This window comes from Trachurus japonicus, chromosome 17 (assembly GCF_045865225.1).
Source record: "Trachurus japonicus isolate A0001 chromosome 17, Traja_1.0".
NCBI classification, from domain to species: Eukaryota; Metazoa; Chordata; class Actinopteri; order Carangiformes; family Carangidae; genus Trachurus; species Trachurus japonicus.
In genome coordinates, this window is record NC_140923.1 from 16,377,593 (window position 1) to 16,405,579 (window position 27,987).

Here is a 27,987-nt window from a genome sequence, read left to right on the forward strand (position 1 = left end):
CTCCACCAAATGGGGAGTCGTTTCCATGGCAACCATTGAGAGAAATATGCCACGTAAGCATAAATGACTCCCACTGATGAAAATAGTTCAATTTATATGCTGTGATCCTTGGAGAAATACACATAAGAGGTAGATCTCCAGCTCTAAGTCTTTAACTCTGTGTGTTTAGCGAAATCCGTTACATCCTCATGGACTAACTAAAAAAAAAAAAAACACACACACACACTGTAATGGAGCAGTACGTCTGAATCAGCGGGAGATGCAGTGAAGGGCTACTGAACTGACAGTTAGACCTCCATAGGGAACGTGAGCATAATTAGGTCAGCTTGGCAGCGTTCAACATCACTACTGCTGCTGCTGCTTGAAGATGTCAAACATCTAACACCAAACTGTCATTCAAGTCCATTACATGCACATAAATGAATGAACACACTGAACGACCTGTGTTTACTCATTCATAAAGGGACAGATACATGTACACATACACGTACGCATGTCATAAATAAGTATTTTTGAGGGGATGCAGAGGAACAGGTAGAAGGTCTAAAAATACAGTAGCAGTCGATTGTTCATAACCTGCATGGTGCACACACCTTTCTCGTACAGCTCAGACTGATCCAGCATCAGTAAACATCAGAGTCCACATGGAAACATCAGTTGTCACTGCAAAAACTCAAAGTCTTACCAAGAATATTTGTCTTATTTCTAGTCAAAACAAATCTCATTATACTTAAAATAAGACTCATCACATTAAAAAGTAGCTTGTTTTTAGACACTTTTTACTTCTTCCAAGCATATTTTCACTTAAAGCAGAAGCAAGCGGAATATTTGTGTTAATATAAGCCTTAAATAGTTCTATCTTCCGACGGCAATCACTTATATAGAGTGTTTGGTCCGAAACACGGGTCTGTCAGTCACTCTGCTCTGCTGTAAGCCGAGGAGAAAACTTTTATTTTATTTCCTTGTATCCTACAACCTTTATCCAATGAGGAGAGAGAACGGCATAAAGGGGTGGTCCTCTGTGTGTGCAGCCAAGGGATGTGCGTGAATGTGGTGACGTAGGGACGAGGACGGGGACTGCTAACTCCATCGGCTGACAAGAAGTTAGCCAAAACGACCGGATCGCTTACTTCTGCTTTAAAATAATCTGATAGTGGGGCAAGTTTTTCTTTCTTATTACAAGCACAAAAAAACTTGCTTTCACTGGCAGATTTTTTTCTACTTATTCCAAGTGAAGTGAGTTCTTATTTTAAGTGGAAAGAGATTAGTTTTGACAAGAAATGAGACAGACGTTCTTGAAAAGACTTTGCAGTGTAGCTCCCCTGTGAGTGGGAGAGTGGGATTCAGACCACATGGGGTGTCTGCTTGCTTTAGTAGGCAGTGTTGCTCTGATTGTTTGCAATGGGAGATGCACCTTGTTGGCTGCTCCTGCCTCTGTTCAACCAGATCTGTGATGCCTTCACCAGGATCTGTTGTGACCAAGGGAAAAAGACCCTCAATGCCAGGAACATGCTGCCTGCGCTGTGCGAGTGTGTCGTGGCTGACATCACTGAACCGCTGCACAGAATATGTGCAAACTCTGGATTTACAGGAGAAAAAAGGTGTCAGGCAGATCAGACACCAGAGTGCAGATAACACACCAGCCTGCCTCCAACTGTCAGTGCCACGTGCTGTCGAAATGTGACATCTTTCACAAGCTACAACTCACTGCTGGATGTGTTCGATGTGCATCTGAATTTGAGTGTGACGATTGGTAGCAAAACTTCTCTCTACTGTAGAGGTTCATGGTAGATCTGCTGGTTTTGATTGATAAACTATTGAAACAATGTCATCTTGCCTGATGAGTCAAAGATAGTTCATGAGAAACGATCCAAAGCCGTAATATTATTCACATGTTGTATGCCAGGCTATTGTAGCTGATCTGCAGATACATTATGGGGCAGGAGACTAATAGGCTTCATTAAAACCTTGCTAGGGAGCTTCACAGATAAAGCCATGCATCACAAAGGAGGGAAAAACATTGTCTGCTTCCCAAACACCCTTTACAACAGTTAATTGTTGTCTGTGGAGCAGGTCTCTGATCTAATTGTGACTAATTTCCTGTCGTTCCTCCAATGAGCTTCTGGCACTTAGCCCAGGTGTTTGAAAGTTCACCTATATATTCAGTATGTTGAGTCTATCTGTACCTGAGAAACACCTGATAACTCCAAATCCTTATATTTAGCTATTGTTGCTCTATTTATTTGTGCTATGTTACCCTGTTGATGACTTCTTCGCTACTCTGTCTCCGGTCATTATCAGCCTGTTCATTTGCATGCACTGTGTGCTCCAGCTCTGTTTTCTCCAGGCTCTGTCTAATCAGTTGCTTTGCATCATCTGTCTGAAGGAGGCTGGCTCCCTGCCCTCTGCCTGATGCTACCATACACCAGATATGGCCACGCTGGCACCGCCACCTTTACTTTGGCACGAGCCTCCGTCTCTGGAGTTAAGGGCTGCATCACGGCCCTTTAGATCTACAATTATAGATCTAAAGAGACAGAAAATCTGTGCTGCACTAAATGTAATTTATGCCTATATGATATGTTAATATGGGTTTGAGGTTTATTACCGGTGTTTCCAGTTTGTGGTTACAAATTAAAGACAGAGTTTAAAAGTGGAAACTACTTCAATTCATTGTCTATTAGCTAAGCCCCACCTCCACTTAGTTACTGTTTCTGCAGATCAAGGTTTCGACTCTTACGCATCACATATGATAACTGTAACAAATCCACCAATCAAAATTACAAAATATTTCTAAAACAACAATTGTCATGATTTCAGATACTACTGGACAAAGCCAGACTTTTTATTTATAGCAAACAGACATGGATTTTGTCAGATGAAGCGATTGCTACAGTTTTTATTGGGTGTCATCATGTAGCTAATTTACTAACACTATAGCTTCGGGAGCTGGCCAGCTTTTTAATGTGTCAAGATGACACCCATGAAAGAGGTCTTACATATACACTACACTAACTGAAATGCCCTGCGGTCTCCAATCTTTGGACCATTATCCATCTTGAGCTACATTAACTGCATAAACTGAAAGACAATAAAATATGTGCAATCTGTAAAAGTGTTATCAATTAGGTAAAACAATCAAATATGCAGCTCTATATTTGAATGTAAAAAAAAAGGGTGATGAACATGTTATGGAAATTAAATTGGCGCATTAATAAGAGCTGATAAACACACAGTTTCATTAAATTCTTGTACTTATATTTTGTGTTTTTGGTCGAAAAACACTGTCATAACCGGTAGGAAAGTTCAATGATGGAGAAGCACAGAAGTGTTGGTATGATTGGATGGTTCCTGTTTGCAGGAGGAGTTCAGGAACTTTTCAGTTGTTTGTAATTAATTTCTTGTGGCGTTCCTATAAGAGTCACATGACCTCTACTATTCCCATATCAGTTTACAGGTAATGACCGCTCATTCATGGTGTTTATCTTCTCTCCTCTAGAGAGAGTCTGCACATTTAAAAGAACGTGAAAAAGACTTGTCTGAAGGAAAAGCTGAAGCAAAGACTAAATTGGAAAAAAATCATTACAGGGGAAAAGCAATGTGTATGTGGGCTCCCTCTCTCTCTCTCCCTCTCTCTCTCTCTCCGGGTCATGATTGTCTCTGAGTAAGGAGATTAAGATAGCATGCGTCAATCCAGGATTTAGAGAGAGAGAGACAAATGCAAACTCCTCACAGACAGCCAACACCGCTGTTTGGACTGCATGTGCTCAGGCTCCCAGACAGTCATCACATAGAGATACAATAGCTGCATTAATATCATACACACGCCTTAATTCCTGGCTCGCTTGGCTTGTGTAAAAGATACGTTTCATCTATAGTTATAGAGATGGCGAGTCTTGCCGCTCTTCTGTGCTGCACAGCTTTGTGATGCAACATGATTAGAGTTGGTGTAAGGACGGGTTTGTGTGCGTGTGTGTAGGGGGATTATAAAAAAGCATTTTGCCAACCGTTCCTGTTATGATCATTTCTCACACTTTGCACCGAGGCACTTATGAAACCACAACTATGACTCCAACTATCATCTCTGTAACTGTTCTGCAAAATGAAAAATGTTGAGCACATAGATGACTGCTTAAACCCAAGAGTGTTAGAAGAAAAACTTAAATAAATAAAGCATAAAGGCAGAAACAGGAAACAGTTTCAATGAGTAAACTTTCCAGACATCCTCCTCCTTATTGCTCCACTTCCTGCCCGGAAGAGGAGCAGGTATCTGGATGTCATGCCCCAGTAACAGCTACTAAGAGGCTTTTCCTATTCTGAGTAACAAGTAGTGGGCCAGCACTAACCAGCAAACTGAAATCCAAGGCAGTGGGCCATCCCCCGGTCTGCCCGAGTTGCAGTTTGTGTCTTTCGTGGGTCATCGTTAGATTCGTTACATTCTCTTAAGTTACAGTGGCCCGTGTTGTGTTAGCACATTGGCTATGTACACAGATCCAAAACAACGTTGGCATTCATTTAGAGTTGAACTTTTTGACAGTGAATTTAGCCACAACATGCACTCTCTTTATGTGTTTTGGGTCTAAACCAAGCTGCTAAAAGCTCCACTAGCAACTAGCAAGGTGATACTTTCTGTCTGCTTCTTAGTGTACAGTAGACTTTTAATGTGAAAACTGCTGACTGCAACAAAATAAGAATAGCAAGAGTGAATTTAAACAATATCAAAGTTAACCTTTACAGTGTATAGGTCTTAAAGCTTATAGTTCCCCAACTTGAGACACCACTATCTCTACCTGCAGCCACAGTTCTTACCTGCTTTGAATGACACATAATAAATATTAATAATGCAAATAATAAAAAGTGTCATTACATCTGGTAACTGATATAACTTAACATGAAAATTCTTCCAAATTAAAAAAGGACATGAGCTAATTTCCAGATACCATCTTTGTTTGGGTTAAGAAATAAGATCTGCAAAAAAACAACAACCTTTTTTGTTGTTTGTTGTGCAACAGACAAAATATGTTTTCATCCAGGTGGTTAGTAGAGTCTTTAAGGATTCTGGAAAACCTCACAGAACAGCAGTGAGAGCTGTTAAACAAGCCTCTGGGTTTTTCAAAGACTGACAGGTGGATGCTTAGCTCGGTGACTTGAATGTAATGTTAATGCAGGAGAGGTATAAGTCTCCCTGCATGTGGTATTACTGCCGGCTTTTCCACACTTAAGTAATATGCTTTTTCAGCAAATAACGAGACTGGTGGGTCACAAGAATACCACAACTACAGTATATCATGACTGCTCTGCTCATGTAAGATAGGAGATCATAGGAGAACCCCTTCAACATTCACCTTTTCTGCTGCAATAATGCAAAACTTGAGTGAAAATAAGCCCCAAAGTGCAGAGTTTCATTTCCTGTTGCTTGAACACATCATCAGCACAAGTTGACACTCAGTCCAAGAGTCAGGAGTGAAAGAAGCAGAAAAGAGAAGAGATTTAATCCATCTGATCTTTACAGGCCATGAGGTTATGCAACTCTCTCCGAAGCCTGTGGTTTTTCAATTGGACACATGGCGATGATGATACATGCATGTTGTGGATATGCATCTCTATCTGCCCTGCGCATTGTGACTGTTGCAGTGAGCGCAATGATGTGGAAAGTAAAGGCCTCACACACGGATTAACGCCCAGTGCAACAGATGGTGCATTCTCCTGCCCTTCCTGCACAGCGCACACGCGCAAACACACACACACGCACACGCACACACACACACACACACATACACACAGAGAGACGGAAAATAACAGACAATCTTTCTCATTTTTTTTACCTTTTTCTTGGGTGGCATGGTGACTGGAGTTGTCCACCGGTGTTATCCCGCGGCTCTAACGACCAGTTCAAGTTATCGTTCACTTGGCTCCAGTCGAGGGGACATGGACAAGTGTGCCATGAGACTGAGTTCACCTCTGAGGCAGGTGGATGTGTCCCGAGGAAGCCGTAAACAAAACAAAACCAAACCACCTCCGTCCTTCGTGCGTAAAGGCGCGATATCTCCCCCCCAAAAAAGAAACCGCGACGCACAGCGCAGCGCCGGAGACACGGATGAGTTGCGTGAGGGGTTTCACTTAAGTCTGTATTATTGTGGGTTGAGAGTTGTTACCCTCTCCCGAGCCCCGGGGGTATTAACGGCTTATTTCTCGGTGCGGCATCTGTTGCGCCGCACACCGCTCACTCTGACCTCAAGCCGCAGAGAGAAGGTGTCCGAGCCCGTCTGAGCTGCCCGCGCCTGCTTCACTATAACGCAAAGTGGAGAGAGGAGCGTCTCATTAATGTTGTTGACCACAGTTGGTTGGCTCCATCCTCTGCGCGTGTGATGCCTGATTAGTGAGCGCGCGCATCCAAACAACTTCCCGGGGTTTTGGCTGCACACGTGGGAGCATTATAACGGCCTGGCTCCAAAATAGAAAGATGAAATTAAAAAAAAAAAAAAAAAAAAAGCTCGCAGTGCGTAATTCCTTTGTGTGGCCGATTTACGACACAACAGAAACTACAACTACAGACTAAAACCCCGTGATCATCACCCACACAGCTTAATCATCATATCCTCTCACGCCATTGGTTCAGTGTCATTATGTCACTACTGTAAACTTCTACTACTTGCCAAGGATGAGCAACACACAGAGGCTCGCCGCGGATTTTCTTCTGGTGTCCTCAAGTTACACCAGACTGTGTGGATCTCTGATAACATGTATAATATAAGTTGGATGGATTTCTATACATTAAAGTGTACAGCATTTGATTGACAGCAGCTGGGGCAGCTATAAAACTATACCAAATGAGATTTCCCATTTACAAAAACCATTACTGACATCTGGCCATGCATATAGCTCTCTGGGTCAATGAGAACACCTGGATCAAGTCCTCTGGGAGGTATTTCCCCGATGCAACAATTGTTTTATACCAAGTGTCTACTCATCCTTAGTTTTTAGGCTAAAATAAAACAAAAAATTAGAATTGAATGGATTCCTTTCAACCATAATTGCTCTACATTAGAAAAGCAAAGTCCTGACAGAAAATATGACTGAGCAGAGTTGATGAAATGTATTATATTAAAAATAAACTGTTTAAAAGTGTCAGACATAGGAAGTCTGTGTGGCAATAGTCAGAACTAGGGGTAAGAGGAGAACATGTGTTGTTTTAGCTGGGGTGAACCAACCTATGCAAACGCTGCTGACAGTGATGATTAACACTGAAAAGGGGGATATGCTGAATAAGAGTAGTTACACACTTTTACTTTACTTAAGCTTTACATGCAGGACCTTTTTCACTGTGGTTTTGCTAAAAAATAAAGAACGTGAGCGCTCCCTCTGCCACTGCTTAATGGTAAGCAACGCGGCCCGGTCCATTTGTCACTGTGGCCTGTAACCCAGACAGGCCAGTGCAGCGGACATCAGCAGATGGGGCCACGGTGAAGTACCAGAATCAGCAGGGAGAGCTTTGGGAGCTGTGGGACACACATGAGAGTGTTACATAAGTGAGAATGGAGGAGAAAATGCAGGGGAGTCAGCTGTGCCAGGCTGTGACAGCGTGGAGGAGAGAGTGGTGTGACACTGACCTCTGGGTCACACTCACATCTGGACCGACACTACACACAGACACACACACACACACACACACACATCACCATCCTTATCGATATGTAACTGCTTTAGAAGGAAAAGACAAACCTCTTCTCACACAGTCCCAACATTTAGCCCATGACCTGCAATTGAACCTGACTCAGGAGGACGTTAGTAAATCTTCTCCATGACACCTCAAATCTCCTCCAGCGGGAGCCAACTGTCCTCAAGTGCCAGCAAAACACTCAGAGCAAGTCCATGCTTACTTTGACTCCCTCTAAGCTCAACAAGATGTTACATAAGGCAGCCGGATCATTGCTGCGGTGCTGGAGAGGCCACTCACAGAAATACACCAAGAAAACTGAAATATTCTCAGAGATCCAGATCCATCGAACCACTGACACATTCACACAAACTTGCTGCACAGAGAGAGTTTTAAATACAGAGCCGGGGAAGAAGCTGTGGTGTCTTCATCCTCTGAACACAAATACGTCTGACCAACACTGACTCTTGAGGAATCCATCTACTACTGTATAAGGTCCGTAGGAAGCTTTTGAACATATAAGCATGACCTTCATCAGCCGATGGAATTGGTCCAATTCTTATATAAATCTAGATTTTGGACTTTGCATCCATACTGGTGTCTGTAAGAAAAGCAAAAACCAAAAAATGTGCTGTGTGAACATCTGAACAAACTCTACATAGTGATGAAAATCATGCAATGAGATCGAGAATGCCACCACAAACAATCGTTATCAACAGTAGTCGAGTTGTAAAAAAAATTCAGGGGGGATGGTCAATTTTTTTCACCTTAAAAAAAAAGGAGGGTGGGGGGGGTAGTACCAACTCAGCTGGGCTTTACTTGATTAGCCATCTTTCTAAAGCACTGTAGGGGGTCTGGGGGCACTCCCCCAGAAAATAATTGTGATTTTTAACACATAAATAAGGCATTCTGGTGTACTCTGAGGAGAAAATAAAGGGAAAAGACAACATTGCTTCAGATTAAAAAAAGAAAAAAATTAAAAGCCCATTTAGTAGGCCTACTGACTAAGGTTCCTTTCATTGTAATGACAAGAATAGCTAAAGTGTATGAAAGTGAACTCAGAACTGGTCTAGTGTGGAGCTGTGGCTGGAGAGCAAAAACTAAAGTCATTTGTTAAATCTTGGCCTGGTCCTGGTTTCCTCTGCTTCACCATGGAGCTCTTTCAGGCCACACTGTCTTCTTCCACCACATCTGCCCTATTCTCATCTCTATCAGATATTAAATATGAAGGGAGGCTCCCACATGAGCTTTACATTTGTCCTGGGATCTTCAGCCAACTTTGGTGATAGAGTAGCCTATATTAGCCTACCCTTAGCAGGTAGCACACACGCGTGTGCACACACACACCTGTTGCTGTGCTGTCTCTCTCTGTTCCTCTGCTCTCTGGACTGGGCCGCCTGCCTGGCTGTTCTTTTGGGCTCATAATAAGTGAACATGGACGGCAATCCGACCGGACGCGCTGGCTGGTGCCGAGGGGGGGGGGGGGCGGGGGGGCGGACCACTCCTCGCACTCATAGACGTTAGAAAAATGTAAACACACTAACGTCAGCAGGTCACTTGCAGCACCACGCCGGACCGGGCCGGTCCACTGACCCACCGGCCCACTCCCGATGGGCGGTCTGCCCCTGCTGGTGCGAGTCACCACGATTGCAGAAACTTCTCCCCCTTTCCGTTTAACAAAGCGCCCATTCTGATGATTCGGAACCGCTCGGAACGCTAGAGTTCAGATTGTCACCTTGGTTACCTGGCTGTTAACCAATAAAACACGGAGGAGGATTCTCGCTTCTACAACACTTCTCTCTGATTGGTCGTGGCGTCGTGCCTGTGTTGCATTCACTGTGACCGGGAAATTACAAAACTACCTTCTCAGTTAATGTGCGCTTCTGTTTAACTCCGTCTGAGAAAACATCCTGGACCTGGGCTATAAGAAATGTTCGGGGCTAGAGCCGGGAATGCCCAGGCCAGGCGACAGCCTTAATATAATTATAGTTATGTCCAACATTTAATGTAAAAAGGGGATGGAGAGGGGGGATGGCATTTTTACAGGGGGGATGATTTTGATCGTTTTTATTTCAGGGGGGATGCCATCCCCCCCCATCCCCCCTCAACTCGACTACTGGTTATCAATAACAATAAAAACAGTTCAGCAATGTGGCGAAGAGAATTTGGGTAAAAACAATGTGAAACATGAGATGACTTGGACTTTCTGTTCCTAAAGTGTAATAGAGAAAATATGTGATTTTAAAGGACAAAAACAAAATAAGAGTCATCGTCATCACCTGATGCAGAAACAAACTTCTCACTTTGTTGAGCATGAAATTCTTCTCTGTCTAAAGCAGCTGACAGAGTAACTCTACTCAAGGCCTGCTTACTTGTTTGTTGAGGTCATTTCAACAGTGTCATACTGGCTTCATCAGCAGATCGCGCTCACTCACTTGTTGTGGAACTGAAGATGACAAAAGCCTTTAGTCAATATTGATAAGAAATCCCAGAGAAGCATGGGATGTTGTAGCAAACTCAGTCTGATGATGAAGACTGTGAGATGTAGTTGAGAGCTCCAGAACAAACAAGTAAGTGAACCATGAATTTAGATCTTTTGTTTTAAAACTCAGATTTCTGTTACTCATGTCCAGCCACTAATACACACACAACCCTCTGTCTCACGCCCACACGTGTTCATGCTCTCACACATACGTAAACAAACATCTGTCCCTAAGCCGCTTACAACCAGTGTGTGTGTATATGTATATATCTATATTTATATGTATGTGTGTGTGTGTGTGTGTGTGTGTGTCTGTGCTGTCAAGCTGGGGCCAGCGGTGCAGGACATCGCTGCTGGGCCAGAGAAAGATGGCACACATGATCTCAGGCAAAGCTCCAGACCTCGGGCTCCACACAGTTAGAAACCACACACATCTGCCCTGACCTAAAAAAAACACACTCATTACCGGTAGGAAGTGGATGAAACTCAAAAGTTATCATCACTTTCATTCATCCGAGGTCATTAAAGCTCAGCACACGCTCGTCCCACCCACTCCACGCTCACTGATGACAGGATTATCATCACTTTTTTGATGTGAATTTTTCTGGTGACTGGTCTTTTTTAAATTTAATTCAATTTTTTTTAACTTTTGGCAAGATGGTGTCATGCAGCCTGGAGAAAAGGACGGAGAGCCTTGTGACAGTCGTGGCCACACATCTGTAGGACACATTAAGGCAGATGTGCAAAGGAGCCATGAAAGACAATGGTTTAATCTGCTCTGTTTCCCATCTGGAATTAAGCCTATAATAAAACTCCTGCTCCTTCTTTGGTTCAAAACAGAGCAACTGCATTTGGGACGAGCATGAGAACAAACTCCAGCAGGCTGAAATTCCTTAATACGTATTTATATACCATATACATAGCATTCATTTTTCAAAAATACAGCACACCAAAAATAATTTCCCAAGCAGATAAGACTGGCAGAAATGAGAAAGCACTCGAAGTGAACTCTATATCCATCATAATCCACACCCTCCCCCCACCTACCACCCACAGAGGCAGTACTCACCCAGGAGACATTTTTGTTCTTGGGTACTTTTGACATGGCTTGGAAGCGAAGAGGTCCAGGGCCCAGCTCTCACTACAGCGTCCACACACACACACACACACACACACACACACCCAGATGGCAGTCCACCTTCAGCAGCAGCAGCAGAGATGGAGACACACTTGTCATTTGATGTCCTCCATTACCAACTACCCTCACCAGAATCGCCCGCCGCCCTGGAGCTTCACCCTCAAATCACATCTTGACTAAACATGCTCCACAACTGACTCAAGGAGGAGGAGGAGGAGTGGGAGTGAGTGAGAGAAACAAAGATAGGATAACTCCAAAAAAAAAAAAAAAAAGGCCCATCAGAGGCAGAAATAGAAGATGCAGGAAAGTTTTCTCAGTCCTCCATCTGAATCCTCCTCTTCGTCCACCTTGTCAGTGGCTGTCTGCTCTCCTCAGATTCATAAACCCTGCATGGATATGCAACCAAACATCTGGCTGACGATGCTCCTCCTCCATGATGCCAGAGGCCGGGGCCAGCAAACGGCCAATCCTGCCCTCCTAACATCTGGGAGAGGAGAGACGGAGAGGGGACAGCCGGAGGAAGAGAGGCGGATGGGAAAGAAGAAGAAGGGAGGAATACCATGATCCAGAGGAGAGGAGAGAGGGATGGGAGAGAAAGAGGCAAAGAGTGATGAACAGAGAGTTATGTTTCAGGATTTAAGGAGTGGGCGGCGAGTGAGACTGGAGAGGGCCGGTCATGACAGGCCAGCGCAGATTGGAGGGCAGGTTACTGATCCCTAACATGAGATTACATTTGAAAAAAAAAAATCATGTCACATTGATTTGGTTGTTGTGGAATACAGTACTGCCATTTCAGAAGAAAGGCTGCGACAGATGACATGGACAATGTAATTTTGGATTTCAACTGTGATTGTTTTTCTTGCATGTGTATTTTTTGATTGAAGTCATGCCGCTGGTTGGAGAAGAGGAGAGGAGAGGAGAGGAGAGGAGAGGAGAGGAGAGGAGAGGAGAGGAGAGGAGAGGAGAGGAGAGGAGAGGAGAAGAGAGGAGAGGAGAGGAGAGGAGAGGAGAGGAGAAGAGAGGAGAAGAGAAGAGAAGAGAAGAGAAGAGAAGAGAAGAGAAGAGAAGAGAAGAGAAGAGAAGAGAAGAGAAGAGAAGAGAAGAGAAGAGAAGAGAGAATCAGAGCTTGGTGGTTTCATAGATCTTTCTGCCAATCCCAAATCCCAAACTCAGCTCTGACAAGCTGTAGTTGCGAGTCTCTCAAATAGGGCTGCAACTCAGTGTTTCTCATGTTACAGGAACAGTTCAGTGTTTTGGGAAAAGTCTTGGATTGATACTGTTCTGAAGGCAATAAACCCATGAAGCCCAGTTCTCTCCACCTGCTCCTCTGAAGTGGGACGACCGCACGGCACACACCAATGGAAATGCAAAATCTACAGGTTGTTGTCATTGATCTGAATCTTGGTGTCTTCAAAGTGAAGCAGCACAGACACTGAACAGAGATAATGGGCAGAAATAATGCACAGTGGGTAACTCACATTAACAGTAGAGAGAAGGACGAGAGGATAATGAGAAACTGTGATGACTAACTCTTTCACAGCAGCGTGAGTTACACAAAACAGTTTGTTTATTCTATGTGGTTTTGGAAGAAAAACATCCAATGAACGCTTTAAAACACAAAACCAAACCCTCAGCTTCAACATGTGACCAAATGGAAATCCTTTAGCTATGGTTGCTTATTTATGTTATACTATGATCAGTTGTCATTTTTTTCCCTGTCTGATTAAAGAAACACATTCTCGCTGCAGTTTAATTGCTTCTATAAATTCAAATTACTCTCCAACAAACAGACTTCGGTTTAATTGTTTTTATCCTATAGTGATGGCAGCAAATATGACACAATCAAAATGCCTATTCATTTGCTATATCATCAGGTGTATAGGTAGTTCATATAGAAATATAAATAAATAAGTATCTAGCTGAGGCAGCGAGCAGCAGCCTTGAAGAACTTCCCTGGTCCTACACAGATGCTCGTGTGTGTGATCTACAATCCCATCGCCCCGGGTTGGAGCAGGAAATAGCAGTGTGAGCACCTCGTGTGGAAACAAGTCAATACGGACCGCTGCTTGCAGCATGTTAACCAAATCCACAGGATTTTGATTCAGTCTTATAATCAATGTCCACCCTTGCTCTGCATGGATCTGCGGCTCTTACAGATTCAGCTCGACAGAAGTCGGCTATACAGGAGGGAAAGAAATTCACAAGTACCTCTGCAATATAAAAAATTCAAGAGAACACGTTTGATGCTGCTTCCTGCGCACGAAGTGAACCTGGAGGCAGAAATACAGCACTGAATCCAAGTGACCAAAAAAAAAAAATGCACTGCAACAAAATCCAGAGGAACCAAAGGTATGAACTGGATTACTGAAAAGTACTTCCTGTAAATGGATAAACAGCTAGTTCTGGTCAAACCATGAGGAAGTCAACTTCTTTTTTAGTGCTTTATCATCTTCACTCCACCTGTTATCAGACTTTATAGCATTTAAAAACTACTAGGTGTCAGTGAAAGTGCAGAAAACCAATCTCAGTTGTCACTGACTGGCTGATGTGAACGGTCCATTTCAACTTCAATCATGTTTTTTTTTTTAACAGAGGCAGAAAACTAACCTATTAAAACAAATGATCAGGTTGAAAGCAGGAGACTGTGTCGTTTCGTTGTTGCGTCTTACACCTCTCTGTCTCATAAAGCTTTAAATTTGCTGCTAAGACGTGTTACAAAGTCATTCTGCTTTCAGGGTCACTGTCAGTACCCTGAGCCGCGTGAGTCTGTTACATTTATTCATGTTGATTTTGTTCAAAGCTGCATACATATAACACCATCACATCGGATCGAGGAGAAGCCACTGAGAAGCTCCACGACACCCACTTTGAAATGACTCTTCTTGACACAAGTGCCACAACCTCAGTGGTGCATAAGGTGCAACACAGCCTAAGTGTAAGGAAGGTGAGAAGCCATGGCGAGATACTGAGATAACCGGAGAGTTGAGGCAGCATTCGCTAAAGTGAATCACAAAAGATGCTTCAGTCAGGAAGTTAATCATTTTTAGCCACAAAATGAACAAACACCTAAAACATCTGAGAAATATAACAGCTCTAAATGTTTCTAGGCTGGAGGTGAGTCACTATCAGACATGCAGCGAAGCAAACAGAGACAACAAGCCAAATATGCATAGTCTATAGCATGCAGGTATTAAAATGCAGAGGTGCACGGATACTGAATGTTTTATTCCAATTTTGAAGCAAACGGGAGAGAAGGGAGTCGGGTCGGGTTAAGAAGTTTTTTTTTCTTGCTGAAGTGTCTGATCAGATTTATATAATGGAGATAACTGATCCCCCGCCCTTCACCTGTTGGCCGAGCCGCCCTGACACTCAGCATTATAAAAGCAGCAGCAACTAAGCAGAGAACAGTAAGATGTCTTAAGCTCCTGCGTAGAGCCAGGCGAGCACTTAAGGTAATCCAACTGTGTTCTCTGCCAGCAAAGGCCACACCTGGAGGAACGACCTGAAAATGGAAATTTAACGTGGTTTGTGCTGAAAAAAAACTTGAGATCAATGTAATGTAATTGATGAATTGTGCAAAACTGATGATCATTGATACATAAAACCTACTGATTTACATGCAAAGTCCTTTTAAACAAAGCTATGTCTGTAGTTTGCTCCTTACTGTTTCATTCGAGTAGTTTTAAGAAGCATGATGAAATGAGACTTTGCTGCATTTCAAAATAAAGAAGCAAATCTGGACCAAAAAAAAACACAAAAGAAAACTAATTGTCTTTGTTTATTTTCTGATTTTTTAATCTAACTGGTCTTCTTGTGATGTCCAGATTTATTCTCCAGCCACTGTCCTAAAACAAGTGGCGGCTTGCTGTGATTGATTCATCTTTTTTAATCTCATTGATGACAATGTGCAGTTGGCAATGCAACAAATAAAGTATTGCAGCAAATGGAGTGAAAGAAACGGATGAGTAATGTACTCGCACCACATTAGGGAGAAAGGTATTGACCATTTATCTAAAGCTTTTCAGGCCTGACTACATCTAAACAACAAATTTTTATAGATTTTTCTTTTTTACTTCTTTATATTTTACACCCATTTGCTCAGCTCAGGGTTTTTCAGTTGCACTAAACTGGTGTAAAGCACATAAAATCAATGGCTTTACACTGAATGTGGGCACCAGGTCTCACTTCTTGATGTCTCACAGCTTTTAGCCGTCTGTGGTTTTATTTATTTTTTTATTAACATTCTCTAAGCTTCTTTCCTGGCTTGTTGCTGAGGTGGGCACACATTGCATGCAGCAGTACAGTATGTGGTAATCTGTGAGGCTCTGTGCTGACAGCCTATTGAGTGCCGAGGGCTGACAGTAAGCCTATTTCATGTAGGAATGTGGCTACGATATGGGTCCTCTGCAGTCAGCGCCATCACACAATGCACAGCTCAGAGACTGTATGGTATCAGCTGCAAAAAGACTTAACAGAGGTTGGAGGTAGACACACACACACACACACACACACACACAGAGAAGGGGGGGAAGAAAAAAACCCACCAACAATGAATGAATGTAGTGATGAAGCAGCAAAACCCAGTGGAAGAAAGTGACAGAGAGGGGAGAAAGGGAAGGAAGAGAGAGGGAGGACAACAAGGAGAAACAGGTGGAGGAGAGGAGTGAGGCCGGCGTCCTCCCTGTTCATCTCTGTCATTGAGAGGACAGTAAAACCTGGCCTGTAATGAGATAACTGCACCTGTCAGTCCTCCCCTGCTCCCTCTCCTCCTCCTCCTCCTCCTCCTCCTCCTCCTCCTCCTCCCCCCTCAGTCAGTCAGTCAGCTCGGCTCAGCCAGGACAGACGACGTGAAGGAGAGCAGCTCTTCTGAGCAGCTGTCATGTATTTAAAAATCACTTCATCCTCACCGTGTTTCTGTGAATCGCTCACTTCACTTTACTCGCTGATGAAATCAAACTGTTGCCTCACAGTGAGAGAGGGAAGAGAGAGAGGGAGGGAGGGAAGAGGGAAGAGGGAAGAGGGAAGAGGGAAGAGGGAAGAGGGAAGGGGGGGGTCGACAAACCAGAGCTGAGACCGTCCAGCACCAGTTATTGGCTTTTAGGTAATGTTTTTATGAAGTCCTGTGCTGGGATCAATACAGCAAGCTCTTTTGAAACTGCCACTGTCTGCTCAGTTTATGAACTGCAACTCACACGGACGGACCGTCACTGAGGAGTGAAGCTCAGCAGCAAAAATAAAATAAAATAAAATAAAATAAATAAAAACAGGTTGTAGGAGTCACACACTCTGCTGCTGCTGCTTGTGTTGTTGTGCATGATGCCGCAAACGCCTGGACGTATAGACGAAGATGAATCGTCAGCAGTATTTGTGGAAGTGCACGGAGACATAGAGACACTACAACAATCTGCACTGGCTCATGTATCATATGATTAATTTAGGATGCCCCCCCCACCTCCCTCCCCTCCCTCCCCTCTCCTCTCTGTCTGTCTCTCTGCCACAAAACACCTCCACTGTTGCTATGGGATCAAACAAGATAAGAGACGGATGCTGCGATGGTCACTTACATAGGTGGACTGCACTCTCCGCCAGTGTCCCAGCCCACAGCAATACATCAAGACATCCAGTTGGGGGGAGAGGAGAGGACAGGCCGACAGAGCCTCCGGGGTGGGGTGGGGGGGTAGGTGGGGGTAGGTGGGGGTGGGTGGGTGGGGGTGAAGGGTGGGTGGGTTGTTTCAGGACAGGCTCACACACAGGATCTTCATGGCACAGGTCACCCACCTGCTCTCCAGCGGTTCAGGAGGGGAAGAGAAGAAAGAAAGAGAAAGAATCCAACCTCCTTACGTCCACAGGTTGTCGCAAGGGGGGAGGAGGAGGATCGCCACCTGGGTCTCTGGGTGGTCGGCCCCCTCCCTCCCTCCCTCCCTCCCTCCTTCCCTCCTTCCCTTAAGTTCTTGTCCTCAGTTGAGTCCAGGTGACCCTGACGCCAAACGTCTCACAGCATCTTCAAAGTCCTGTGTCTCTGTGGAGAGTCCAAATCCAACGGCCGTCCCGACTCTGAGACCCTGATGTGCCCGCTGACAGTGAGGGTCGGATTTCTTGTCTCAAGGTGTGTGTGTGTGTGTGTGTGTGTGTGCTCACCTCATCTCAGAAGGACAGGTGGTTCATCTGCCATCATGTGTTTATTTACCCTCCCACTTCCACATCTCAAACAAACCTCCCGTCCAGCCTCCTCCAGCTTAAACCCCCCGAATAATCTTGCCACAAAAACTAAATGTCATTTTCTTCCCTCTGTGTGTTGTCTCTGTAGCCTGTCAGATTTATCCAATCAGAGCTCTCGCATCACTCCACATCCGTCTTGCCCGCATCCCTGTCTGGTCTGGTCCTCCCCTCCTATATGAGCCCACCCTGGGAGTCCAGATTCGGAGGATTTTTTTTTGGGTTCTCTCTCTGTGATTCCTCTTGTCTTCTTCCTCCAAAATCCCAGTCTCTATAGCTCCTCCTCCTCCTCCTCTTCCTCCTCCTCCTCCTCCAGTATCTCTCCCTCTCTCCTCCACCACGCTGCTTCCCTCCTCTCTCTCAAGGATCCTTCCTCATCAGGGGCGTTCCTGCTTACCTGAGTCACTCTTTGTACCTCCTGTTGTCACTGTGCATGCTCGTGTGTGTGTGTGTGTATGTGTGTGTGTGTGTGTGTCAGTGTGTGTGGAGGCTGCAGCTGAAGCTCACCGCTCTCCCTCTCTCTCTGTTGCCATGCTAGAGCAGGTAACATTCGGCTAGCGCAGGAGACACACAGCCTGAATTCAAATGCGCCTCCAGCCTCTCAGATTTACAAAGCCTCCACCCCTCCTCAACAGCAAAGCCCCCCCACCCACCCGTCATCTCTCTATCTGTCCTCTCTTTCTTTTTTTTCTCTCATTCTATCTCATTCTCCTCATCCCCCCCCCCAATGTCTGCTCGCTCTCCCCCCGCTGTTGCTTCCTTTTGTGTCATTTCTCCTCTCTTGCTGTCGCGCTCTCTCGTTTTTCATGTTACCTTGAGAGTGGGCTGAGGCAGCACTGGGGGATAAGTCTGATTTTTGTTTAACGCCGCAAAAAAAAAAAAAGCTTCTTTTTTAAGCCATTTCTATCTATAATTGAGTCAAAGTGACAAGCGAGGAAAATCTGCCCCGCAGTGATTATATTTCAACCTGTTTCTGAGAGTAACCAACTGTTTCTGAAAGTTACTTCAGACATGTGGCTGTCATCTTTTTTTAAACTGAATTTTTAATCTTTTTTGAAATACAAAACTATGAGTCTATAGCCTACTGTAGCTCTTTGGGCAGCTGTGTGAGATTCCTCTTGATGTCATTAGGAACATGCTAACATACCCACCATAACAAATGGGCAAAATGTTTATCACGTTGAACATATTAGACTAGTATGTTAACATGCAAACATTTGATTAAAGAGAAAAGTACAGTTTAGGATAAATGTAATCAGATCATGATAAACCCAGCACAACATTTTGACCTCGTAAGATGAAAGTCTTTGGGATACATCCTCTGGGAATCTCACATTTCTGGACCAAATTTGGTTGCGATGGACGTTGAGATATTTCTCTGGATGGCTGAAAACTTTGCTGCTAACAGCACCAGAATAAAATACAGGCCATCACCACAGTCAGAAGTCGTCCTCTGGGGACCATGAATGTCAGTGCAAGATTTTGCTGTAATCCATCCAATAGTTGTTGAGATATTTTAGTGTGGGCTGACCGACTGACCGACTGACAGAGAGAAAATGCTATAGCTCAACACCACTGGCATTGCAAATACAGTAGACCAGTGTTTTTCAACCTTGGGGTCGGGACCCCATGTAAGGTCGCCTGGAATTCAAATGGGGTCACCTGAAATGTCAAGTAAATGATAAAAATTTAAAAAAATACTAATAAAAATACTTTGTAAACTAATTATTATTCTTTTAAAATTATGATTAAAAACACCACACACAATCCTAAACAACTGTATTCTATACTTTCACTTTCTCGAATTTATATCGAGTTCAAATAAAATGCAGCATATAGAAATATCTGAGCTGGCGCATCTTGATTGACAGGGTCGCCAGAAATTTGTGACGTCAGAATGGGTCACAAGCCAGAAAAGGTTGGGAACCACTGCAGTAGATGGTGGTCCTGAAAGCTCGTCACACTGCAAACTAACAAGGGGAAATCCTGAATGCACATAAACATGTTCAATCCCCATTAGGTACAATGTTTGGTTTGTGGCTAGTATGAGCAGCACAATAAAGAAGACAAAATAAACTTGTCTCTTTCTCACTCATCAAAAAAAGAGACTTAAGACTCAATGATGGACAAAACGACTTGATGAAGTGGGATATTTTCAGTGCAGATGCCTAATACGAACGATAAAAGTGAATGAATAAATGCAAAGCTTCTCTTTGCACGCATTAAAGGTTCATTAGACGCCAAAAAAAGAAGTTGTGAAAGCCTGTGCCTTGGAGAGCTCTTTAGAGTTGAACGTGGGTCTTACAGAGTCAGATAAAGAGGAATGGATGCAGGCTGTTGCTTCTTCCTTTGATCATTCACATCATTCACTCGGTACCATGGGAATATAAAAAGTGCTCTGCAGCCTGCCAACATGACGTACTGTAAAAATGGCCACAATAACCCAAGCTGCACTAATGCTTCCTTGCAGATTATAGTATGAATCATTAAGGAGGAGGAGGATCATGGCTATGGGGAAATAAAGGAAAGTTAATTTTAGTTCATATTCTGCTACATGAAAGCAGTGCAGCCCTGGTCGCTCACTATGAATTACAGCTGCTTATCTATGTCCTGTCACTCGCTGTGTATGTCATTAATAATGCCTTTAACAAATCTTCCCTCTCTGTGGTAATGCATTTCGAGCAGATATAAATTTCTACCCGACATGCAACACATTTATCACGACAGTGTAGCAGGATGCTTGCTGCTATTCTTCTAATTCCTTCATCTTTTTTCTTTGCTTTTTTTTTTTTTTGGAGAGACAGGAGCTGCCACTTTGGCAATTCTTTTTAACGGTTTGTCCTGCAGCCCCGGCTCATCCATCATACGGACACAGACCAAGTGCTCCATAGGGTATAATTCTGTCAGACTTGTCCTGGTGGAGAACCGTTGATTACAGTACATACCAGCATCTCTCTGTGGTGTGTCTGTGGCATTGTGCATTGATGCACTCGCACACATACGGCAAGGTTACAATCCAGTGAGTTATATGCCCCCGAAAACGCATAAACCACCATGGTGCCTGCGCCACAGGCAGGGGGGAAAAAAAAGAGTCTGAGATGCTAATTTGCAACAGCCAAGGACAAGGCGAGGGAAATTAAAATCTGCAACACAGAGAGAATCTGTTTATCTGCTGGATCTGTGGCGGAGGCAAACATATGCTGAGGTACAAAACTGGAACGGAAATCACAAGACTGTGTTGTACGCTGTCTTCAGTAAACGCAGATGAGAAGGGAGACTGGTGTGGTTTTACAGATTGACTAACATTATCAGAAAAACATAAGGACAGCTGTAAAATGTCATCTCTTTTGTACCAAATGTGAACTTAGCATAATAGGAGAACAGGGAAAAAAACCTGTGAGTGAATAGGATGTTTCCATAGAGGTGGCATCTTCCTGGCAGGGTTTTGGGACCACTTGACCTCTCAGAGGGAAAGGTCACGGTTAATCAATGAAACATTACTCTGAGTAATCACCTTTATCCAATGAAGAAACATTTCTACACAGTTAACAAAAAGCTCATCCACAGGGTGTGAAGGGTGATTGAACGGTTTGAGACGTTTGAGAATGATACTAATTCTGTGCTGTGACCTTTTCAGTCACCAGATACACTGACGGGCCAAATCCATTCAAACACCTTTTAGAGGAACATGCTATTGCAATAACAACAACAGTATGTGCAACAGGGAAGTGTGCAATTCACTAAGCACTTTAGGACCTTATGAAATCAGGCAGCATGCAATGACATCAGCACTGAGCACTTCATCTAGTAGCACTTTAGCACATTGCACATTTTACCAACTCCTTATATATATATATATTAACAATGTGGAAGATGTCTGCCCTATATTCAATAATTTTATTGCCTTTTTTATGTCCTTCCTTATCAACATTTATCTTATTGTTGCCTTTTTTTTCTATGAACACCAACCTACCAGTGGGACTGGAGACAGAAATTAGCCGTGGCTGCAATCTCATGTTCAATGTTCATTAAAATGTATGTCCTTTTGTTGTTTTTTTAGTACAGCATGGTATGGAAGAAGTTATAAGGGATCATGTGCACATCTCAGGACTGTTGCTGGTTGTAGAAAAATCCATGAAATACCACACACTGTTATTTTTTGCCTGAGAAGGATCCGTTGGTCAAAAACTATGCTCCTTAATATTAATAATAAAAAAAAGGCAGCTGTGAATTTAGTGTGTGGGCTCTCTTTGTTTTGTATTACTGGGAGAATCTGTGCCAAAGCACTGAAGCTACTCTGGAGGTTTGTGTCCCGAGAATACCCTGTAAGTTTTCCTTTTTGTTATATTATTAGTATCAGCCCTGTGTGGTATGAGTGTATGATTAACTGCTCTATGGCATTAATTATATCGGAGGTCTTCAAAGTGTGGGAAAATAAGCCCCTGTCCACTCAGAGAACAGCTTGAAATAGTTAATGAGTCAGCAAACAAAATTCCCCCTGACAAATCAAGCAGCTACAGACAGAGAAACTTAAATATGTATTGTACTGTATGTTGTGTTTGTGGCCACCTCGTGAACATAAAAACAACATATATTTTCCTCTGAGCTCAACTTTCATCTCTACAGAAACATCTCGTTCTTCAGCTGCTAAATGCTTCAGTGTGTTTGGTGCCAGGCAGGTGGCACACGCTCCGTTCACTCATTAACCACACTCTGTTAAGTGTTTATAAAGTGTAAGTAAATGATTCATAAACTATTTAGATGAACATTTTTTTCATGAGCTCACACATGCAATGATTTAGAACCATGTAAATAAATGTTTTGTAATAGATAAACGTATTAATTCAGAGTTTCTGTCTAATCATACTCATTATAACTGTGCTTGTAAACTGCTTCACTGATTAGAATCAGTGGAGGAAGGAAGTTATTTGAATGAATTGAGTAGTATTTAACTAATGCTCACGTAATATTGTGTTGAAACTATATTGTGTTACCAATTATTGATAAATGGTGCTGTAATGTAAATTCAAAATGTTAATACCAGTGTTAAAACAAAGCAGCTTTATTACGTTTGTTGGAAATGGTTCAAAAACGTTTTCCATCAATCTTTGTCTTATGCCAATAAATGTGGTACTAAAAAAAGAAAAGAAAAAGAAAAATGTAGCAGGAACACCTCAAATTAAAGTATCAATAAATACATTTAGATTCAAATATGGCACAGAAAAATAAAAGCAGTTGGCTTATTATTGTACACTCCAGCCTCCACGCTTGCTTAGTTTGAAGTCCAGAATAATTTTTACACTTTCATTTGGATGAATGGCCTTTCAATTCGTTCGCTGTTCCTCGGCATCATTACCAGCACCGTGGCGTGTTTTCCTTGGTGCTGCTCCCTACACGTAAACATACCAACTGTTCAAGCACCCGCAACCAAAGCAAATCTTCCCTTACCAACAGGATGCGCCCACACCTCCTCAAAACATGTTCTGCCTCCTGAAAATCTTCAGCTTGGTCAGGAATGTGAAGTAGACGAACGTCAAGCTCACCAGCACATTTTTCAGAGGGTATAACACAGGTGTCACGTAACCAAACACAATTATCAGAGCGACACGAATGATAAAGAAAGGAAGGTCCTGCAGAATAAATCCAGCGAAGCACAATAAAGGGTTCTGAGGGTTGATGACCACGCGTATAGTGGACAGGAAACAGAGAATATATACAGGGAAGACCCAGGCTGAGTAGAAGACCGACGGCTCTCCTGCGACTCTCAACATCTCCACAGTGTCCAGCCAGAACAGAAAGCTATTCACAAACACCTCTGACCTCAGATCTTTCCTCCACAGGAAGCCCAGGGGCCCCGAGTCGGACCAAGGGCGCGAGGATGAGGAGTACAGGTAAGCTGTGCTTGGTGCTCGTGAGCTGGGAGTTGAGCGAACAGGTGAGCCGGCAGAGTCCTGCCATCTGCCCGAGGTGCTGCCATTTCTGGCCTCGGGAGGAACCGGGGTCGAGCCGTTCTGGCTCTCGTCGGGGTGCAGCTGGCCTGATACGGTGGTCACCGGCTCCAGGTGGGTGAGGACGGGGCCTGAGATGTCAAGGTCAGGCTCCAAGCTGTCTGCTGCAAATGACAAGAGCGCACACAACTCCAGCTGTTAGACTCCCTACGGTCTCTGGTAGATTATGGTAAAGATCACTGGTCATTTTATCTATAATGTCGCTAATATCGCTTTGATAAAATTCTGGGATGCACCACTCTAACACACAAATACTAAAATTCAACTTCCAATGGTATTTATTGAGCTGTGTTGGGCTCTTCCTGGACGATATGGGGTTAATCTGAATATAACTGATACTCGTAGAACAGATACTGTATGATTCAGGTTTCAACTTGCCTCTGAAATCACAATTTTGCAGAAAAATCTGTCCACATTTCAACAACCTGTGTCTTTAGACGGTTGTATTAGATCAGGAATGTCTCGCTTTAGATTTCTTGCAGATCTAAAGCTCGACTTGTTGCTGAAGTCTTTCTGATGTCTTTGTATCTCTTTTAAAACTATAATTCTCACTGCCTGGATACAAATACTCCAGAAAAAATGAAAGTGACATGTTTCCTTCAAGTGGCGTCAGTTTGTTGCTTGCAGAGCTTTTGGGGATTGATTTCCTGAGCAGTTATCCTGCAGTAGTGCTGTAGGTGAGGGCATCCATTGCTGCGCTCCAGGTTTGCTTTGATTAAATGCTACCTCAAGCATATTCAACATGTAAGCAGCATAATATTAAAAAAGGTATTAAAACCAGATTCCCTCTGTAAGACGTGACCTACAAAACCAGCAAAAATGTGTATCATAGTATATAGTAGCTCAATCATCATTCCAGTTGTATATGGGATAGAGAGACAGATATTTTAACTTGTTATAACAAGAAAAACACTTTGACATTGAGGCAGCTTAATGAAATCTATTAGTTACAAAATATCTCTACCAGTTCATCACGCACAATATGAAACCAACATCAAACCTTACATTCTCCAAGAAGAGTGCAGGGGCGAAGCCTCTCTGTTATATCCACACAGATGAGGGAGAAAAGCACCAAGGACACGGGCAACTCAGTGAAATGGTCCAACCTGAGCCCTCGGTCCACCTGCACCTACAGTGTGAGGACAACAGTGGAAAAATAAAATAAAATAAAATACACTAAGAAAGAAAGACACTTAAGAATTATGAGGGAAGAGGCAGAGAGAAAAGAAACTGAAATCCTTCATTATAACATTTGGCAGGACTGAGACACAGGAGCTGCTGCATTCCAGGTTTTATGGCGCTATCCCATTTTATCACCCCATAATAATGGACATTAAGATGCTGCTGAATGCCCTTAACACAGGATTGAGAAATATTAGATGTCAAACAAGCCTTTGACATCAGATCCACTTCATTCATGACACTGCTTGTCATAGAATAAAATGGTTAAGGACACATTATTGGCTATGTGTAAAAATTCCTGTGTTTTAGTGTGGAGGGTGGTATTAAAGATTGGGTTAATGGCCAACCTGTTATGTTCAGTGTAGGTTACTGAGTAGCCACAGACAGAGTACAGTCTCGTGACGGTCGGGGCACAAAGCTCCCCTGCCCTTTTCTTTTAATTATGAGGTGCCAAAGTTTTCCTCAGTACATGATGAGAAAATCCTTGGATGCACAGTCGATAAGTAAATCTCAAGTGAAACTGATGACAGGCGGCGCTTTTCTTTCTCTGTGGTGCAGCGTGCCATGTCGACCACCACTCAGTGAATAATTACACCGCTCCAAACACAGTCTCTCACACGAGGGGCCAATAAAACGAGCTTGTGCCACAAATGGACTGTTTACGACAAATATGCTTCTTCAAGGACCCCACCGGAGCATGACAGAACAAAACGTCAACAGGTGCTCCTCGGTGACAACGAGATCAGTCACGATGACGTTACCTTGGAGCTGGCGATTAAAATAGCAAAGCATGGTAATGTGCACAGGATGAGATAAGCCAGCGTTGTCGGTCTCCTGGGAAAAAAAGACAAGCAAAATAAGTTGTGTTAGTGTAATTGATGTTTTTTCAAAGTGCAGAGCTCAACAAGCTGTAGTTCATCATGTCACTGTCATAATTACACTGCTGGTACAGTGGAGGAAAACAATATTTATAGCCATTTCCATACCATGCTTTTTAATATTTGTAGTCCTTCATGTGTACTCACAGCCTTCATCTGTCATCTATAGTTACTAGAAACTCTATAGCTTTGTAACTTTGGCTGAACATCATCTACGCCCACTCACTCTTTGGATAAACATTAAAACATAATGGAACAAACAGAAGCACAAGTAGAGAAGAGTCATAAAGGCAGTAATCTCAATTATAAAGCCATATCTACCTAAATCGTGCCAACATTGGCCACAATAACCAACTGGTCCTACCAGACTGAGTTTACAGAAGCAGTGAAACCCCAATTGAGAACTTAGAGTAACTGTTTTTATTTATAAAACTATTTAGTCTTGATTTAAAACATTGGATACAAAATAAATAGTTCATAACTTGACTCTTTAAGTTATGATGCTTGATGTTTGTTGATAATAATTGTGAATTTAGACTTAATTTGTCTTGTCTAATGTTTCAAAACATTTTTACACTGTAGTATTGCTACGTATTTTCCCACACTGTTTTCTTTCTCAGGCAATTTGGCAAATTTCACTCAAATTTCACTTCCTTAGTGATTTGTTTACATGTGTCAATCATACAGTGTTTTAACTTGCTCATCATGTAACTGACGTACTCACCACTGTGTGATCTCTGTGATGAACCTCTTCCGCCTCATGATCATATACTTGAGGGGGACCCACACCAGCAGGGTCACAGAAGTCACATAGGCGATGGAGGCCGCCACCACGAGCCAGTACGCCGTTAGATCCCGTTCCCTCACGTCACGTATGAGGCCGGCGAACCTCTCCATGACCACGAAGATGGGTACGACGAGAGCCGCAAACTGCAGCACCTCGTACAGGATGAACTTGACCGTCTTCCCTGAGGGCATGGTCCCTGGACACCGGTTGCTGCTCTGAACTTGGAGCTGGAGACTTTGACAATCATCTCCCACAAGTGAGGCAGCGGAGCCGTTGGACTCTGCACACTCACAATGCTTACACTGCACTGGAGGCTGTATTCTTTTATTGCTGAGGTAATGAGGTGATCATGCTCACCTTTTTATGGGCCCACAAAGAACAGCGGCCCCATCCCATAATTTCAAGGAGAAAGTAACATTGAACCTGCTGCTGAACTGTTATGTACATGTTCTGGAGAAAGGACATGATAACACTGAGACACAGGTTTTTGTTTAGATGAGCAAAATAACAATTTCTTAAATTTACATGTCTAACTTTGTTCAACGCTGGTGTTAAGAACGCAACAAAAAAACTGAATCAAATTGATTAAAAATGTAGCATGAAATCAAACAATTCAAGTAATTCCCTACCACTTTTAAAATCACGTGCTCAGTGACTTCAAATCTCCTGTTGTGGCAACACTTTCTTCAACATCTACACTTGTTAGTTCTCACGTTCACAGATCTCCATCTAGTGGCCCGGTAGAAAATCTGGTTTTATGTATAGCAGGGTTGCATTTTCATGTGAAATACTGATTCTGTGCAGGTTTTAAATAGAGTACGTAGTGAGTTCACACTGGAGCAGTGAGAAAATACAGTAGAAAAGTCAACTACATATGGATGATTTTAGATTACAGCGTTCAGAGGAAAAATCAAAGGTTGCAAATGGCAGTTAAAATAAAAAGAGAAAAACATTTTTGAAGTTTCTTTTGTGAGTTGTAATGTTGAAGGTAACTTTCTGAAGCTCGCACAGATGTTGAAGTTTTGTTTTTGACTATCTGCTAAAACAGCATGACAAATAATATTCACTTGATAACTTAATATCTATGAAAAAATAACAGCTCACTGTCTGAAATTGACCTTGAAAACACATTTCACAGCTAAAAATGTATGTATTCCAAAGACAACAACGAGCCCATATGTTATTCTGTACATTTGGCCTGGTTTTATTGTGAATATCAATTAATAAGTATGGTTAAAAGAATACATACAAACAGCAGGGTACAAGTTTAGACAGAACCTTTTACAATAACGTTGGTTTAAAACTTAAAAACAGGCAGCATCTCAATCCTGTACAATAAAGTTACACCGGGGCTGCAGTCCAACACTGTGGTGCAACAGGATGTTACATTTGGATGTAACATGGATGACGTGTGATGACTAACCGGCACCTGGTCTCGTGGTCCCAGAATAGCAGCTAATTGATATTTTCGGCCCTCTTTGATCCAACTCATTAACACTATTTCTCTCTAGCGTTTAGTTGAAGGCAGCAGAAAAAGGGATTCCTTACATTTGAATCAACTATATTAGTGCTAGAAAAAAAAAAATCAACTTCTAGAGAACAAAACGGCCTCTTGTAAAAGTCCCAGATACCAAGCTTA

General features: G+C 43.0%; 2 protein-coding genes across 3 annotated transcripts in view; both read right to left on the bottom strand.

Annotated features, from left to right (window-relative positions):
- cacnb2b (calcium channel, voltage-dependent, beta 2b) overlaps positions 1-16,944 on the bottom strand; it is a 39,038-nt gene extending 22,094 nt beyond the window's left edge. The window contains exon 1 of one of the 2 annotated variants that reach the window (XM_085803947.1): positions 16,842-16,944. In XM_085803947.1, the coding sequence (XP_085660073.1) occupies positions 16,842-16,889 (48 nt within the window). In that variant the 5' untranslated portion in view covers positions 16,890-16,944. Of the gene's footprint in view, positions 1-5,825; positions 6,557-16,841 lie in introns of those variants that run through there. The other variant, XM_085803948.1, reaches the window with a different exon arrangement.
- A 5,595-nt stretch (positions 16,945-22,539) lies between these two features.
- tmem236 (transmembrane protein 236) lies at positions 22,540-26,604 on the bottom strand. The gene is made up of 4 exons (XM_085804561.1): positions 26,286-26,604; positions 25,445-25,517; positions 24,507-24,630; positions 22,540-23,605 (listed from the first exon to the last, which is right to left on the bottom strand). The coding sequence occupies exons 1-4, from the start codon at positions 26,537-26,539 to the stop codon at positions 22,965-22,967; spliced, it is 1,092 nt and encodes a 363-aa protein (XP_085660687.1). The 5' UTR covers positions 26,540-26,604; the 3' UTR covers positions 22,540-22,964.
- Between the last annotated feature and the right edge of the window lie 1,383 nt (positions 26,605-27,987).

What these genes read in the sequence shown, in the direction of transcription:
- tmem236 (XM_085804561.1), bottom strand. Translation starts at nt 26,539, where the DNA reads ATGCCCTCAGGGAAGACGGTCAAGTTCATCCTGTACGAGGTGCTGCAG. An exon ending in ATCACAGAGATCACACAGTG is followed by an intron (nt 25,518 to 26,285) that starts GTGAGTACGTCA and finishes TTTTTTTCCCAG; the next exon opens with GAGACCGACAACGCTGGCTT. An exon ending in TTTTAATCGCCAGCTCCAAG is followed by an intron (nt 24,631 to 25,444) that starts GTAACGTCATCG and finishes CTCACACTGTAG; the next exon opens with GTGCAGGTGGACCGAGGGCT.